Here is a 15,552-nt window from a genome sequence, read left to right on the forward strand (position 1 = left end):
AAGCCTTTCATTCCTTTACTTCTACCTCCAAACACAAGCCTCCAAGGTGGTTGCTAAAGATGCTGGAGGGAGGAGGTTGGGGATGTCAAAAATGCCTGCTATAATCTGTGACCTTCAGTGATGGCTTTCTGCAGAATCCAGAGAAACAGATCTGCTCAGTGGGATGGATGGTAAAGGTTCCTACCAGGTGAAGGGCTGGAAGCTCACACAGCAGCAGTTTGTGGCCCTTTTGTGGAAAAGATTGCTGATTGCCAGACGGAGTCGGAAAGGATTCTTTGCTCAGGTGAGAAGTGTGTTCCTGGCCAAGGCTTCCTTGGTGGACTACAGGCTCCCAACTAGTGAAAGCAATGTAGCATCATTGTTATAAGATGGACACTGGAGCCAGATTATCTGTATTTCAATCCCAGTTTGCTTCTTGCACTTATATATTTGTTGACAGATTACTTCTCTGAGCCTCAATCTCCTTATCCATAAAATAGGGATGATAATAATAGTACCTATGATATGTTATGAGAAAGTACTTGGAATGGGTCTCAAATTAGAAATTTCTGGGTGTGTTAATTTTTTATTAGAGGAGAATGTAACAAGGACAAAGTCTAGAAAAACTGGATGAGCAAATTAAACTTTCAAAACTTCAGAGATGGTATGACCAGATGTACTCAGCATATGAACTTACTGGAGACTTGATTTTTCTCTAAGTTGATGTTTAACTGCAAAATGATAGAAAAGATAACCAGGGGTCAGAAAAAAATAGTACACAGAAAAGACTTGTTATTCTCTGTTTGCATGCTAACTTGTTAGGTTGGGAGGATTGAATTATTCCAATCTGCAAAATCAAGAAGTATAAAGAAGTTACAGAGATTCTTTTCCACAGGCTATGTGGGTAATGCAAAGAATATGAGTTTGGAGTATATAGATTTATATATGAATTCTGGTTCTGCTACTTCTTGGCTGCCAGGTGGCCACAAGCTCAGGCCTTGTATTGCCAGATTCCAGAAATTCACCCAAGGGAAGGGGTTTAGATTTCAGCCTCTACTGCTTCCAACCTGCCAAGAATGTCTTGATGGAACTAGGCCCTGCACACACCCCAGTGCTGCCTGGTCTGAGGCTACCTGGACTCTAACCTTTGTCCGTCTCTGGCAATTCTTCTCCCTCCCTGCCTCCTGGTTATAGATTGTCCTGCCAGCTGTGTTTGTCTGCATCGCCCTGGTGTTCAGCTTGATTGTGCCACCCTTTGGCAAGTACCCTAGCCTGGAGCTTCAGCCCTGGATGTACAATGAACAGTACACGTTTGTCAGGTATGCATTTGCCTTCTGCACCCAGGGGGAGAGGAGGGCTCGGGCTGACCAGAGTGTCTACTATGCTGAGGGCCAAGGGGAGGGGGACTCAGTTACACCAGGGCATGGATTGATCAGCTGTGGCTACAGCCCTCACACAAGCTCATGCTAGATGTGAGAACAGCAGTGAACCAAACCTGAGTAGCAGGGCTTTGAACTCCTTTCCTCTCTATTCGTTGTTAGGAACATACATGCCTTATGTAAATAATTTACCAATGCAGAAGAATCTGCTGGAACTATAATATACTTGGATTTTTATACTAAGTCTTTATTTTGCGGTTGAACACAGGGTTTCCATACACTCAGACCCTCACACCTCCAAGTTCTTGTTTCCTGCATGGTGCAATTCACACGTTAATTATTTCATCTTTAGGTTACGGATAATAGCTCCTGTTTTTTTAGACAAAAATACAGCTATTCTGTGACGATCCAGTGCTTCAAACAAAAGAACAAAGGAATTTCTCCATCTCCTTATGCAGGAGTTTTCCTCAGTCCTACAGTATTTGTAAACCTTTCTATGGAGAACTGTGCCAGTGATGTCCAAGGGAAGCTTCAGGGAAGCTTTAAAGAAAAGAAAAAAGAAACATAAGCCTGCAAATCAGCTTCCTGTTCTCTGATTCTGTGCTTTCTTCCTATTTAGTGCGGGTTTACCTCCTTCTTTTCTTTTCCAGCTGCTGACCTTGTGTTGCCCAGGGCTGTGGGGCATGGGCTTGTTTTGTGTTTATAACTTCTGCCCATCATTATTTGTGCTTTCCAGTTGTCCATGCAAATGTTAAGCCCATAAAATCTGCCTTCCTTTTCCTAGAAAACCCCTCGTGTCTATGCCTAATGATTAATTGTGAAAGTACTTTTGAAATACTGATCTTTAGTGAATTCATGTACTTCCCATAAAATAGATATATGTAAATGTATGTGGGCACACACGTATGCACCCCTCCATATTTATCACTTATTTACACAAGTTCCACCTTGGAGTGCTGTATGTTATCTTGACACCAAATAAACAACCAGAGGCTGAGTTACTTGTGGGTGGGTTCTGTGTTTCTATTTTAAGAGCTTGGCAGGATTTGGCACACGGGAAGTACTTAATAAAGTGTTAAATGTGAAAAAAAAAAAAAAAAGCGCCTTTTCTTCTCCCATTCATGGTTTAAATGAGTTGCTAAGCTGGCTCCCTCTCATGTATCTACAGTAATGATGCACCTGAGGATGTGAGCACCCAGGAACTCTTAAATGCTCTCACTGGAGCGCCTGGCTTTGGGACCCGATGTATGGAAGGAAACCCGATCCCGTGAGTGCCGCTTGAGCTGTGAGCCCCTCCACAGCTGGCTTTGTGTGCTTGTTGCCTGGTTTTATCTCTGCACTGCTTTAGTCACTTGTATGCCACCTGGTGATGACCATCATTTACCCTTTGAGACAGTTTTTATTTTAAGGGAGCTAATGTAGTGATTTAACCCTAGCATCTAGGAACAAACATAATAGACCAGTAGACTCTTCTAGCATCCTGCCAGGAAAATGACTATAGACATTTGTTTTCTGCTTTAGACATTAATATTTAATTTAAATAGTACTTCATAATGATCCCCTTCCCTCGGATCCTATACCTGACTGCAGAGAGAGGCTCCTATTATGTATAATTTGCAGTCTTGCTAATCAGTTTCTTCACTCTAAAAGCCTGAAAAGTTGACATAATTTTTATAAAAATGGACATTTTCTTCTTTCAGAGTTGCATGTTTTTGCCATATTCTCCTTCAGAGTCCTTTTTTAAAAAAGAAACAAAACAGTAGGTAGCATATAAATAAATTCAGTGAAATACTCATTTGACTGTCATAGTATAAGGGCAGAAGGCATGTCCAGATATCTCTGTGAGTAAAAACAGTGAAGAGTGGTGAGGAGCTTCTGACAGCTCAGTGAAGGTAGGCGCGAGTTCAGGTTTCCAGGCTTGGGTAGAATTTGCACTTGAGGTTGTTAACCACAGATTCAAGGATTATGGAGAGTGTGGGAAAGTTTAGGAAGATTGGAGAAGGGCAAACTTGAATTCCAGGTTTTAAAGGGAAGATAGTGAGCCTGCAGATGACAGACCAGTGAGCATGCCGCCTGGGTGTGCAAGTTCTAATGTGTGCTCTTTAAATATACAGCTGTTATATACTTGTTGGCTCTTATTAACTCTGGATACTTACTGAACACTTGCTAATATTTAGTACTTAATAAGTATAAATCCGGACAGTTAATATCAGTTCCTAAAGAACAAGATGACCAAGCTGGAGAAGGACAAGTTTCGTAAGATTTGTGATGAGATTCCACTTGGAACCAGAGAGCAATCCACAAAACTGTTCATTTGATGTAAGAATCATCTAAACACAGTGGCTCAGCTTCAGATCATAGCATTTTAAAAGTGTAAGGGACATTGGAAATGCCTTGTTGAAATGTGACCTATTAAAATAAGTCATTGTACTGTTTTGTGGAGAAAATAGGCTCCAAGAGGGCAAGTGATGATCTCACAGTAATTCAGAACTCAGACATAAATGCCTGACTTGTCACCTGGGATGCTTGCAAACAACCTAGCTCTTCGTGAGCCAACAACTCTCACCTCGGTTCACTCCCCCAAATTCTTTACTTGTTTTAAAACATGTAAAAGTGAATCTTGACATTCTTCCCCAGATTTTCAGCATAAAACATAGACTTTGCCCGAGGCATATGTCTTCTGACCCCTGCCTCCCTCTTCTCATCTTGCATCACTCTTCCTCATAGCTCATCACATTCCAGCCTTGCTGCCTTCCTGTTGTTCCTTATTCATAGAACACTGGGGGCCTTTTCCCCTGCACTCTGTTGCTTCTGCTTGTAATGTTCTTCTTCCCAATCCCTGCCTGGCTTGTTCTCTGTCATCATTTAGGTTTTGGCTGAAATATGTGTCTTCTTCAGGTGGTCCTTTCTCATCAGTCATTCCCCCTTTATTTTGCTTCCATTTTGGCCATCAAAGATTATATTATTTGTTAATTAATCTTTCCTGGGAACACAAACTCCATGATGGCAGAGACTTTGTCTTTTCACCCCAGATTCTCAAATATGCAGGACAGTGTCTGGCACATAGTAGATGCTCAGTGAATGTTTGTTGAGTGAACCCATGGGTGAGTGAGTGAATGCTGGTGATTGGGCTGACTTGAGTTCAGTATATGAGCAGTTAGGCCTTCTTTGTATCCATGGTATTTAACTGTAAAACGAGTCTGTAGCTGACAAGTCTGTGGGACGGGTCAGTAACCAAGTGGTGAGGGGATATATCTGTATTTGCAGTTATTATTGATTGGTCCTGTGCTCTGAGGCAATAGGAGAGGCCAGACCCTCTTGGGCGATCCTATCCTTGGTGTCCCTTTGCAGAGAAAGGCCCTGCTTGGTGGGAGAGGAGAAGTGGACCACTGCCCCAGTCCCCCAGACCATCACGGACCTCTTCCGAAATGGAAACTGGACAATGGAGAACCCCTCCCCCACCTGCCAGTGTAGCAGTGACAAGATCAAGAAGATGCTGCCTGTGTGCCCCCGGGGGGCAGGGGGGCTGCCTCCTCCTCAAGTGAGTCCTTTCAGGGTGTGACTGAGTAAGTGAGGGTGGCCTGGGAAGAGGAATGGATGACATGTTTTGAAGTCAGCCTAGGTCCTTGTTTGAGACACAACCAGAGACAACAGTCTGGATCAGTGGTCTGTGGAAGTCACACGGCAGCCTCTCCTGCAGCAGTGGTGTCCCAGGACAGACTGACCGACGCAGCTTCCTCTCCACCTCTGCCATAGAGGAGCTGGTGACCTTGGATGGGTCACTCTGAGTCCCTGGGCTTGTTTCCTCACTGCTGAATTAGGGAGGCTGTCCCGGAAAGCTTCTGTGAGGGTTATGACTCTGACAATCCTCTGAGACTATGAGTGAGAGAAGCAATTCTGAATCATTTTTTTCTGAGAATTTCAGGAAGAGGCTTGCTTGTGATGCCTCTCTGCTGCCTTATCAGCATCCAGGTTGTAGGATGAGGACAAGGAATTTTAAATAGTGTTGAAAAAGTAGTCCTTAGTGGTTTGCTTCTTAAAATAGCACTTCATCTCTTCATCAGTGTAACTCCAATGAAGAAAATTCACTAGGCGTAGTCAGTGGTGCTGCTCCCTAGAAATCTTTTGTAACCGTGAAGAATGATACTTCATGGTCTATTGCTTAGCTGTTCAGAGTAATTTGCTGGGAATCACCTTGACTTGGCATAAAGGGCAGAATAGACCAGGCCTTGGTGATTGGCTGATGACAGTGTCCAGGCCCTGTGGTCAGGGGTCTGCTCACACCATGGTACGTGTTTGAGGAACATGTGTCATTTTTGTTCTTGATTTGTTTTCTGTTCCAATTATGACCCATAAAGACACATGTGCTTGGTTTTTCTGATGACAGAAAAAACAGAATACTGCCGACATCCTTCAGAACCTCACGGGAAGAAACATTTCGGATTATCTGGTGAAGACATACGTGCAGATCATAGCCAAAAGGTCATCATTTACAATCCTGGGCCCCTGCTTAGCTGTTACTGATTAGAGGGACTAAAGTCCTAAAAATAGGAGATTGAATAGTGGTGGGAAACATCACAGTTTGGCTTGATGTTGTCCTTTTGAAGTTTAGGATATTCTTTCAGACTAGAAAAGGTAATGGGAAGTATTATGAATATTCAGGTTGAAGACTGAGGTTGCCTGGCTCCAGAATGAAGATAAATCTGGATTTAAATTCTAATTCTGCCACTTATTAGCTGTTTGACCATGGCAACCAGTTATCCTTCTAAAGCCTTAGGCTGTATATAATGTGATAATAATGTTGCTCTCAGTAGTTTGTTGTAAGGATTAAATGAAATGATACACGTAAAGTACCTCTCATGGATGGAATGAGTGATAAATACGTGGCATTATCCAGAGAGCGCTGAGTTCTCAGGACTTCTCTGTGGAGGCTGAGAAGAGCCATGTAGCTTCCTGGGGCATCACTGCATAGTCCTGAATGCATTAGCTCCCCCAGTATTTGCAATTTTGCTTTCCTCAGTTTCAGTTACCCATCATCAGCTGTGGTCAGAAAATACTAAATGGAAAATTCCAGTAACAAACAATTCATAAGTTTTAAATGGCATGCTTCTCTGAGTGGTGTGATGGGAATCATCCCACTGTGTCCCTTCTGGGATGGGAATCATCCCACTGTCCAGCATATCCACACACCATAAATGCTCCTTGCCCTGGCCCTTTTGGTGATCAGATGGACTACCACAGTATTACAGAACTTATTCCCAAGTAACTTTTATTTTACGTGATAGTGGCCCTATTGACCTTCAAAGAAAATGACAGGTGATAGGAAAAAATAGTATACGTAGGGGTTGGTATTATCTGGAGTTTTAGGCATCCAGTTGGGGGGTGTTGGAGTGTGTCCCCTCCAATTAAGGAGGGGACTGCTGTACTTAGCTGATGCCCAGAAAATGTTTGTTCTAGCTTCCTTCCCATCAGCTTTGTTATATTTGGTCCCCTAAGTTGGGAGTTTTAGTGACTTTTAATGACAAGGGTATGCTTGAATGGCAGTTACTGTTAGTTTCCAAGAAAGAAGCAAATCCTCTCCATATGTTAGCCATAATTGAACTATTATTTTTGAATTTAAAACATTTGTAGTTTGATCACATCTTTGTTGGTTTTTAAATTGTTTTAATACAAGGCATGACCTTCATAAAATAATAATGTTTTAATATGAGGAGAAGAAAAGACATGCTGATTAGGGCCTCTTTTCATTGGCAAAACCCTACAACACCAGCCCGATTGTAGAGTTATTTCTGTCCCTTTGTTGTATCCCCAGGTAGATATTTCTAACTTTTGTATGATCAGGAAAAGGATCAATGTTTCTTTGGACTGATTTCTGGTTTCTTTGTCTTTGGCCCTCACTACAGCTTAAAGAACAAGATCTGGGTCAATGAGTTTAGGTAAGTTGACTCCTCTGTGCTTTTCTTTTTGTTTTCCTTGACTCCTAAAGCTCATGAAGATGATTTTGATGCAGTTTTTTGGACCCTGGGAAGCTGTTGGTTTAGGGATGGTTTTGCCCTTGGCTCAGTGCCCAGCTGCCACTTCAGAGGCCTTTGGAATTTTTGCATATTGATCTCCTTGTGGGTCTCTAGAGATTTGACAGGAAGCATGATGTGAGGGAAAAACCTATGCTAATTAAAATTATCATCAGATTCCTAGGAGACCTAGGGGCCCAAGAACAATTTTTCAGGTCTTTGTAATAACCAAGAAGGTCTTAGATGAAATAGGAGGCTTCAAAACCATCTATGTTCATTGCATTTCAACTCATTTATCCTTCTGAGTTTTTAAAAATAACAATGTTTCTGTTAGGAAATAAGACCAGAATTCCATCAGGAGGGTAAAAATCATTTTCTCCTCTGCTGCAGTCAGGCTCTCTCCTCTCCACCCTCCACCACCACCCCTGCCCGTATCCCTCTGAGTTTTGAAGAAGCAGATGAGACTGGGGGAAAAACGAAGGAAACATCCTTGAAGCCTATTATTACTCATGAGAAATGAGATGCCTTACATGGCTGCCTCAGAACTTTGTTTTTTGACCCTATCTCCCACCTTTCTTCTTTGCCTTTTTTCCCAAGAGCCAAGACCTACTGAATAACTGAATAGAGTGGATGCAGAACCTTCTGTGGTTCTCCTGCTATGAAAGGGCCACAGCCCATCTATAAACCCTCCCTGGCCTCTCTGGCCAGTGTCTTCCCTGCTCATCCTGACTCCCCATCTGCTTGCCTTGAGACCCATGTTCAGGCCTGAGCTACCAGGGGTGGGAGGAGCATCTGTGAGATGAATGAGCGTTCTTTCCTCAACATTTCAGATGTCTCATTCTGTGTATAATCAGACCCAGGTCCCTCTCACTTGGGCAGAAGCTTTAAGAGTTAAGAGAGTGCCAGGATCCATTAGAGGAGACCAAGGTGAAACTTTCTCTGAGTCCTATTTTGGTCTTACTTTGAACATACAGTTCCTCTAATTGAACATTACATCCTTAGGCAGTGTCTGCTGCTGAGTGACAATGGGCCCCACGCTGCCTGTGTCGTAATGTCAGGCTATTCTTTTAGGTACGGTGGATTTTCCCTGGGTGCCAGTAATTCTCAGTCACTTCCTCCGAGTGAAGAAGTTAATGATGCCATCCAGCAAATGAAGAAACACTTGAAGGTGGTCAAGGTACAGTACCCATCCTAAGACACGTCGGACAGAAAATGAGTTGCTGGTACATGGGCGTAGTTGACAGGTAGATCTGATTACCTGGTAGCTTACTGTTTAAGATTTTCAAGTACAAAGCCATCACTGAGCACTCAGAGATCATGGGTCAGCCAAGACTGAGTCACTCAGTGTGTACTTACTATTTGAAAGTGCAGGTCAGAAACAAGTTCAGGGACTTCCCCGATGGTCCAATGGTTAAGACTCTGCACTTCCAGTGCAGGGTGCCTGGGTTCAATCCCTGATCAGGGAAGTAAGACCCAGTGCAGCCAAAACAAACAAAGATGCTTGAGAAAAAAAAGCAAGTTCAGAGATTTTAGATCTCTCAGAATAACTTAAGTATAGCCAGTGAACTGGGCATCAAACATACTTTTCTAAAACAATCATTGGTTAAACAGGAAATGAATCACTTTCTTTAAACCGGCAGCTAGTTTTAGGACCTGATAAACATTCACTTTCTTTATCTGTATCCCAAGTTTCCCATTTCTAAGTTGGAATTGGCGGTCAGATGATATGAATTCCAGGATCACAGACAGCGGGGATTGTCCTAGAATCTCTCCCTTGAGGCCCAGACCCCATATCTGATGCATCTACATGTTAATTGTAGCTGGGGGCGATGTCAAGGGAGCGTGGTGAAGAGCCCTTACCACCAGATACAGACTGACATCTGCCTCTTGGGACCCCCAGATAACAGACTGACAGGGTTTCCCTCTGGTTCCTTTAAGACCTATGACTTGTGGCAACATCAGGGCTTTAGATTTCCAGTCACTTATTTTTCAGGAGCCATTTATTATTTAGAGGGCTCAAGTTGCATTTCAGTGAATGAGACAGTAGCCGTGTTTCCCTTCACGAGGTTGTGCCATTGTCCACAGACTCCAGACTTCCTGTTGCTCCTCCCCTGTGAACCATCCCAGCTGAGGCAGCTTTTTGTTGTTCACAGGACAGTTCTGCAGACCGATTTCTCAGCAGCTTGGGAAGGTTCATGACAGGACTGGACACGAAAAATAACGTCAAGGTAAAGCCCTTTGTTCCAGTGACTTGATGAACAATAATTCCTGTATTGCCCCGAAGTGTCAGCTCATGATAATGTTGATTCACGACAGAAAAGTCTAGTACCTTTATTGGTGAGGCTATAAAAAGAACTTGCTTTTCTGCTAGTGACACCAGAGGAACCATTATGAACATGACTGAGATACTTAACCTGTTTAAGCCTCAGTTTCCTAATCTTTAAAATGGAGGCAATAACCATGTCTACCTCAAAGCTTTGGTGAAGATTAAATACATTAAAGAAAGTCAGCATATTGCCTGACCTCACGGTCAGTGCTGGGCACACCCTGGCGCTTGTTACCTCTTGACCGTGTTCTCTGATCACGTTTTGTCTTCAGGTGTGACTGAAATTTCTGGAGTTCATGTGCATGTTTTGTGTGTGTGCACCAAACTTCGGGAACAGGGGTTAGGAGCAGTACTTTGCACCTGGTATGTTTTATTTCAGGTGTGGTTCAACAACAAGGGCTGGCACGCCATCAGCTCTTTCTTGAACGTCATCAACAATGCCATTCTCCGGGCCAATCTGCAGAAGGGAGCGAACCCCAGCCAGTATGGGATTACTGCTTTCAATCACCCGCTGAACCTCACCAAGCAGCAGCTCTCAGAAGTGGCTCTGTAAGTGTCACTGTATCTGATTTGGGAGAGGGGAGGGTGTTGGGGGAATTATGGTGCAGGGGAAAGAAGTATGAAGCTGGTTGTAGAATAACAGTCGGGGACGGAGGTATGTTATGTATGTCTGGGTTGGTCTAGGCTCTGGACAAAAAATGATCAGTTTATGAATTGGCTGGGCAGAGATTAAACTACACAAGATAGATGCCTCTGTAATAATTAAAGCCATTATTACATTTAATGAATTCATTTAAAGTAAGTTAAATTGTTAATATGATTCTAAAATATTTTAACTCACTCTTAACACAATGTTTAATTAAAAATCAATTTCATTTGTTTCAAAACAACTATTTTTAAACTTAGTGAAACACACTTTTATCAGCTTGTGTGTTTATTAATTCCTGGAGAGGGAGAGAGAGACAGCATGTGTGTGTGTGTGTGCGTGTGCGTGTGTGTGTGTGTGTGTGTGTGTGTGTGTATGGTGTTAAAGCCAGTATGATCTAGTTCAGAGTGTATAGCCTTTGAAATCATTGAGATCTGGGTTTAAATCTGGTTTTTTAAACTTTCTAGATATATGGTATTAAGTGAGGCATTTCATGTAAATGGACAAGTCTGGCCTTCAGCACAAGGTTAATATTCAATACATGTTAGGTTCCTTTCTTGTTTATGGAGTATGGCAGTTATAGTTTCTACTTCACTTGTATGGAATATCAATGTATGTCACTAGGATCTTTATACCAAGCTTATATGAAATTTATATAAAGAAATAATATATATTATATCCCATTTAATGGGCTTATAAGGCTATTTTTCTTATAATAAGGATCTGATGGAATTTTTGTGTTAGATTGATATGCCATGCTCTTTTGTTGTCAAATTCACTTACAGCCAGAAATTGTTGTTTGAATAGTTTCACACTAATATTTCTGCTTTATTTAGTTTTCAAGCTACACTATTCCCTTATGTGTGAAAATTTACAGCTTGTTGCTCATAAAAGATCAAGACTAGTAGAACAAAGTGAATGCTATTAGGCCACTCTTAGACTTCCTTTAATAGTTTCATTTTGGCTGTGGACTCTCTTTGACCTCAGTAGAAGCAGTTTTGCATTTGAATTATCAAGATTTTTTTTTTTTTTGCTTGAAAATAATCATCTTTAACCCTGAATGAAATATATGTGGTGAACAGATCTTTTTCCCTGGGGTATGCTTCAGACATTCATGTGTGTGTGTGTGTGTGTGTGTGCTTCAGACATTCATGTGTGCGTGTGTGTGTGCATGTGCGTGTGTGCATGCTCTGATTGTGCCCTCAGCTGCACTGTCTTTTTCAGGATGACCACATCCGTGGACGTCCTTGTGTCCATCTGTGTCATCTTCGCGATGTCCTTCGTCCCGGCCAGCTTTGTCGTGTTCCTGATCCAGGAGCGCGTCAGCAAAGCGAAGCACCTGCAGTTCATCAGTGGAGTGAAGCCTGTCATATACTGGCTCTCCAATTTTGTCTGGGACATGGTAAGACCACCCGCCTGCTGCTGCTCCATAAACCTCCATCAGGGCTCTAGACTGGATGGATGGAAGGGCTTCTGGCCTTCACCAGGAAATGTTCCAGCTAATCAAAGATGAATGAAAGAGGATAAGGCAGGCACAGTTGTACACTTTCATGTCACCAAACACGACCTTCAGCACATAACTGATCTTACACCGGAGAAAATCAGTCCAAAGGGACTGCAACTGATACTACCACTACCTCATTGCCTAAGTGACAACCTTTTAAAGAACTGAGGTGGAACACTCAGTCGGAACTCTAAGTCAGTGCCTCTAAAGTCAGTGCCTCTAACTTGTCTGATAGATTTTTAACCTCCAGAGTCAGGATATTCTTTGTCTTACCAGGAACTCAACCTGCCATTTGAAAACATCTTCTGTTTTACTGGAAGCTTATCCATCTCTTGCAAATCTGTTTTCATGTCAGCTGTAATATAATGCTTCTGTTTGAGCCAAAATGGAGGGTGTCAAAGAATTCTGAAGTTCAAATTATTTTTATAAAGCAGAGTTGAAATGTATCTCCCTATGAGTTCCATTAATTGTAGGCCACACAGAAAATTTAATTCTTCTCCCATTGGATATACCCTCAAATATTTGAAGACACCTATCATTTATCCTAAATCTTCCCCAGATAAGATGATCTATGAGAACACACTTTGTAATCTCTGAAGCCCTGTAGAAGTGTGAGTGATGATGATGATGTCTGTGTTGGTTATAGCAAGCCTCTCAGACTTGTCACTGTGCTGACCTGATTGGCTCTCTGTGGCCCATACTCCATATTGTTAATGTGTTCTTTGAAGAACAAAGCCTAGAATTAGCCTTATAATCAGACTGTCATCCAAATGGTTACAGGTCTAGAGGCAATTATTGGTCTTTATCCCGTACTCCTCTTCCTCAGCCCAAGGGTACTGCATTTTTGAAGTAGTGTGGTCTTATTTGCAACTTGTAGGGAACTGAAACCTCTGCTTCATAGGTATTGTTAAATGGGGTCTTTTTCACTGTTTACTAATACAGTTGACTCTTTTCAACCTTTATATATAGCTTTATTTATAAACATAAAGGTTTTTTAAAGCACATATAAAACTTTTTCCCTGTTAAACTGAATTTTATGGGATGTCCATTTGTTTTGTTTTTTGTCTTAATCCAATGATTGCTTTATTGAGTAAGCACATATCTACTGACTGCTCACTGTGTATCTAACTCTGCCAGGCATCACAGATTCAGAGATGAAAGATCAAGTCCCTGACTCAGGAACACTATTATCTTCCTGTATATTATCCACCTCTCCCTGCTGTAGAACCTCTGAAATTTGCTGTAAGCATGTCTTCATCTAAGTTGTTGAAAAACACAGTTGAGTAGGATGGGACTGAGGCACAGAGCCCTGCAGTCTGAAGCTACAAATTCTTCTAACAGCTGGCAAGCCCACTGCTACCTCCCTGCCTGTGCTTTGCTCTGCCAGCTGTGAATTCCTGTAATTGTCTTGTGGTCAAGACTTTATTTCTGCATTTTAATGCTTGAGACACTGTCAGGACAGACTTTAAAATTAGTCTTGGTGTGATGAAACTGTCCTGACATTGATGTTATAAGTGCTTACCTCATAAATAGATTACAAGAGAGCTTGAACTTGGGCAGACTGTAATATAGCATTAATGATGAAACAGACACAGTCATCTTCGGGAAGAGTAATGGCAGCTTACTTGCTGCCTGTGAAATTGAAATTACTCTGACTGGGAATCCATCCTTCAGTAAGTTTACTGAGCGTGACACCTTGGCTTATCTGTTGGAAAGACAGAAAGGACATGCAGTTTATAAAATCAGCCGGGGGTAAAAGGCTTGTCAAAATGTGCTGTCCAGTATTTTGATTAATAGTTTTTGTGGCTTCATTAATTCACAGTTATTCTTCAATATGTTTATCTGCCCTTTCTTGTCCAGTGGTGGTGAAGACTTGAGATGTGTTGTGTCTTTGACTTTAGGGGTGACCTTGGTTTCCTTGTTTCACTTTTAGTGCAACTATGTGGTCCCTGCCACGCTGGTCATTATCATCTTCATCTGCTTCCAGCAGAAGTCCTACGTGTCCTCTACCAACCTGCCTGTGCTCGCTCTTCTACTTTTGCTGTATGGGTAAGGCACCTCTGGATGGGGCAGATGGAATCCGCTGTCAGAGAGAAGGTGGAGGACACCCAGTGGACATGTGTCTTTGTGCCTCACCAGGTGGTCCATCACACCTCTCATGTACCCAGCCTCCTTCGTGTTCAAGATCCCCAGCACAGCCTACGTGGTCCTCACCAGCGTGAACCTCTTCATCGGCATCAATGGCAGTGTGGCCACGTTTGTGCTGGAGCTCTTCACCAACAATGTGAGTTCTATGGAAAGAGATGCTGGGATGACCATATTTGGAGCCAGGGGATAGTGTTTATCATGATTGTATTCTGCTTGCCTGTGGCGTTGACCCCATGGACCAGTCTGAACTTTTGCAGTCTGTCTTTCCTGGGTTTGCATAGCATCTCTTGCTTCTCCTTTTCCTTATGTGTCTCCGATCAAATCTTTCTGTTTCTTTTGGCAAGTCCTTTTATACTCCTTTCTGTCCAAGTGTTGCTTTCTCCAGTATTCGGTCCTCTGCCATCTTGTTTTCCACTGTAGGAACTGTCTCTGGGTGATACTGTTCATTCTGGAAGCTTTTACCCCCACCTCTCAGTGTCTCACATTGTTCTCTCTCAGATCTGTGCCTTAAGCCCTGACTCTTCCATTGAACTCTCGCCCCACAGTCTCACTTGCCCAGTGGGTGGCTCTGTTTAGATTAACTGAAAGATACCCTAGACTGGTCACGTCCCAGTCATCTTCCCCTCAGAACCCAGTATTTCTCTTGCCATTTCTGCCACACTGGATGGCATTACAACCCCCCCCAGTCACCCCAGCTGGCAGTATTAGGGCTATTTATCTGCTTTGCTTTTGCTTATTTCTCCCACATTCAGTTGGTGACCTTGCCAGTTCCTTCAATTACAGATCTCTCAAACAAGGTTTCTTGTCCATTCCTGTTGTCATTGCTTTTGTCCAGACACCTTAACTTAACCCACAAGGCCTTTCAGAGGTGTATAATCCCTCCTGGACAGTCCCCACCACACCCTTTCCCAACATGGTAGGCTTCGGCTGAAGGGTTCCTTAAACCCTCCGCAGGCCCACAGGCCTGTTTGAGGACCCCTAGCCCAGCCCGCATGGTCCTTACCAGTGTGAGCCTCTTCCTCAGTGGCAGTGGCAGTGTGGCCACTCTGTTGTTGGAGCTCTTCACCAGCAATGTGAGCTACCACCCAATTCTGTCAAAACTAAGCTTCAGCCTGAAGTCTTGCTTACCTGCCGTATAGCAGGTACTCTCTCTTCTCTGTGCTTCCAAAGCTCACACAGTTCATGCCTCCAGGACAACACATCCAATTATGTAGTAATTTTCTGTTTCCATATTTCTTTTCTTCAGAGTAGAGACTGTTTCTTAATCATCTTTAGCTCTCCTCTTCCCTAGCCCAGTGCATCCAGCACTTAGCAGCTTATTTAGCTGTTAGGTATTTGGCCATTGCTAGATTGATGTATTTGAGAAGAATTATTTAAATTCCAACAAAATCCTGAAACTGAAATATATTGACCCAAACATGAGCAATTTGCTTTTAAAATGCTAAGCAAATGTTTTGTGTTGGATTTGCTTTTGATTAAATGCAATCATATTTCTAAACTTTGCTCATTTTCCTCCCATACTCCTAGCATTATTCCAAATTTTCTAAAGAGCAAAAATT

At 42.6% G+C, this 15,552-nt stretch overlaps 1 protein-coding gene across 17 annotated transcripts in view; it reads left to right on the top strand.

Moving 5' to 3' along the window:
• Window positions 1–15,552, top strand: part of ABCA1 (ATP binding cassette subfamily A member 1) — a 131,689-nt gene that overhangs the window by 101,841 nt on the left and 14,296 nt on the right. For all 17 annotated transcript variants that reach the window (XM_042242945.1, XM_060409000.1, XM_042242944.1 and 14 more), the window contains 12 exons: window positions 135–283; window positions 1,174–1,298; window positions 2,527–2,625; window positions 4,710–4,899; window positions 5,746–5,840; window positions 7,262–7,294; window positions 8,441–8,546; window positions 9,523–9,597; window positions 10,075–10,244; window positions 11,566–11,743; window positions 13,779–13,894; window positions 13,985–14,129. In XM_042242945.1, the coding sequence (XP_042098879.1) occupies window positions 135–283; window positions 1,174–1,298; window positions 2,527–2,625; window positions 4,710–4,899; window positions 5,746–5,840; window positions 7,262–7,294; window positions 8,441–8,546; window positions 9,523–9,597; window positions 10,075–10,244; window positions 11,566–11,743; window positions 13,779–13,894; window positions 13,985–14,129 (1,481 nt within the window). The remainder of the gene's footprint in view (window positions 1–134; window positions 284–1,173; window positions 1,299–2,526; window positions 2,626–4,709; window positions 4,900–5,745; window positions 5,841–7,261; window positions 7,295–8,440; window positions 8,547–9,522; window positions 9,598–10,074; window positions 10,245–11,565; window positions 11,744–13,778; window positions 13,895–13,984; window positions 14,130–15,552) is intronic.

Source organism: Ovis aries, chromosome 2, assembly GCF_016772045.2.
Source record: "Ovis aries strain OAR_USU_Benz2616 breed Rambouillet chromosome 2, ARS-UI_Ramb_v3.0, whole genome shotgun sequence".
Classification (NCBI taxonomy): domain Eukaryota; kingdom Metazoa; phylum Chordata; class Mammalia; order Artiodactyla; family Bovidae; genus Ovis; species Ovis aries.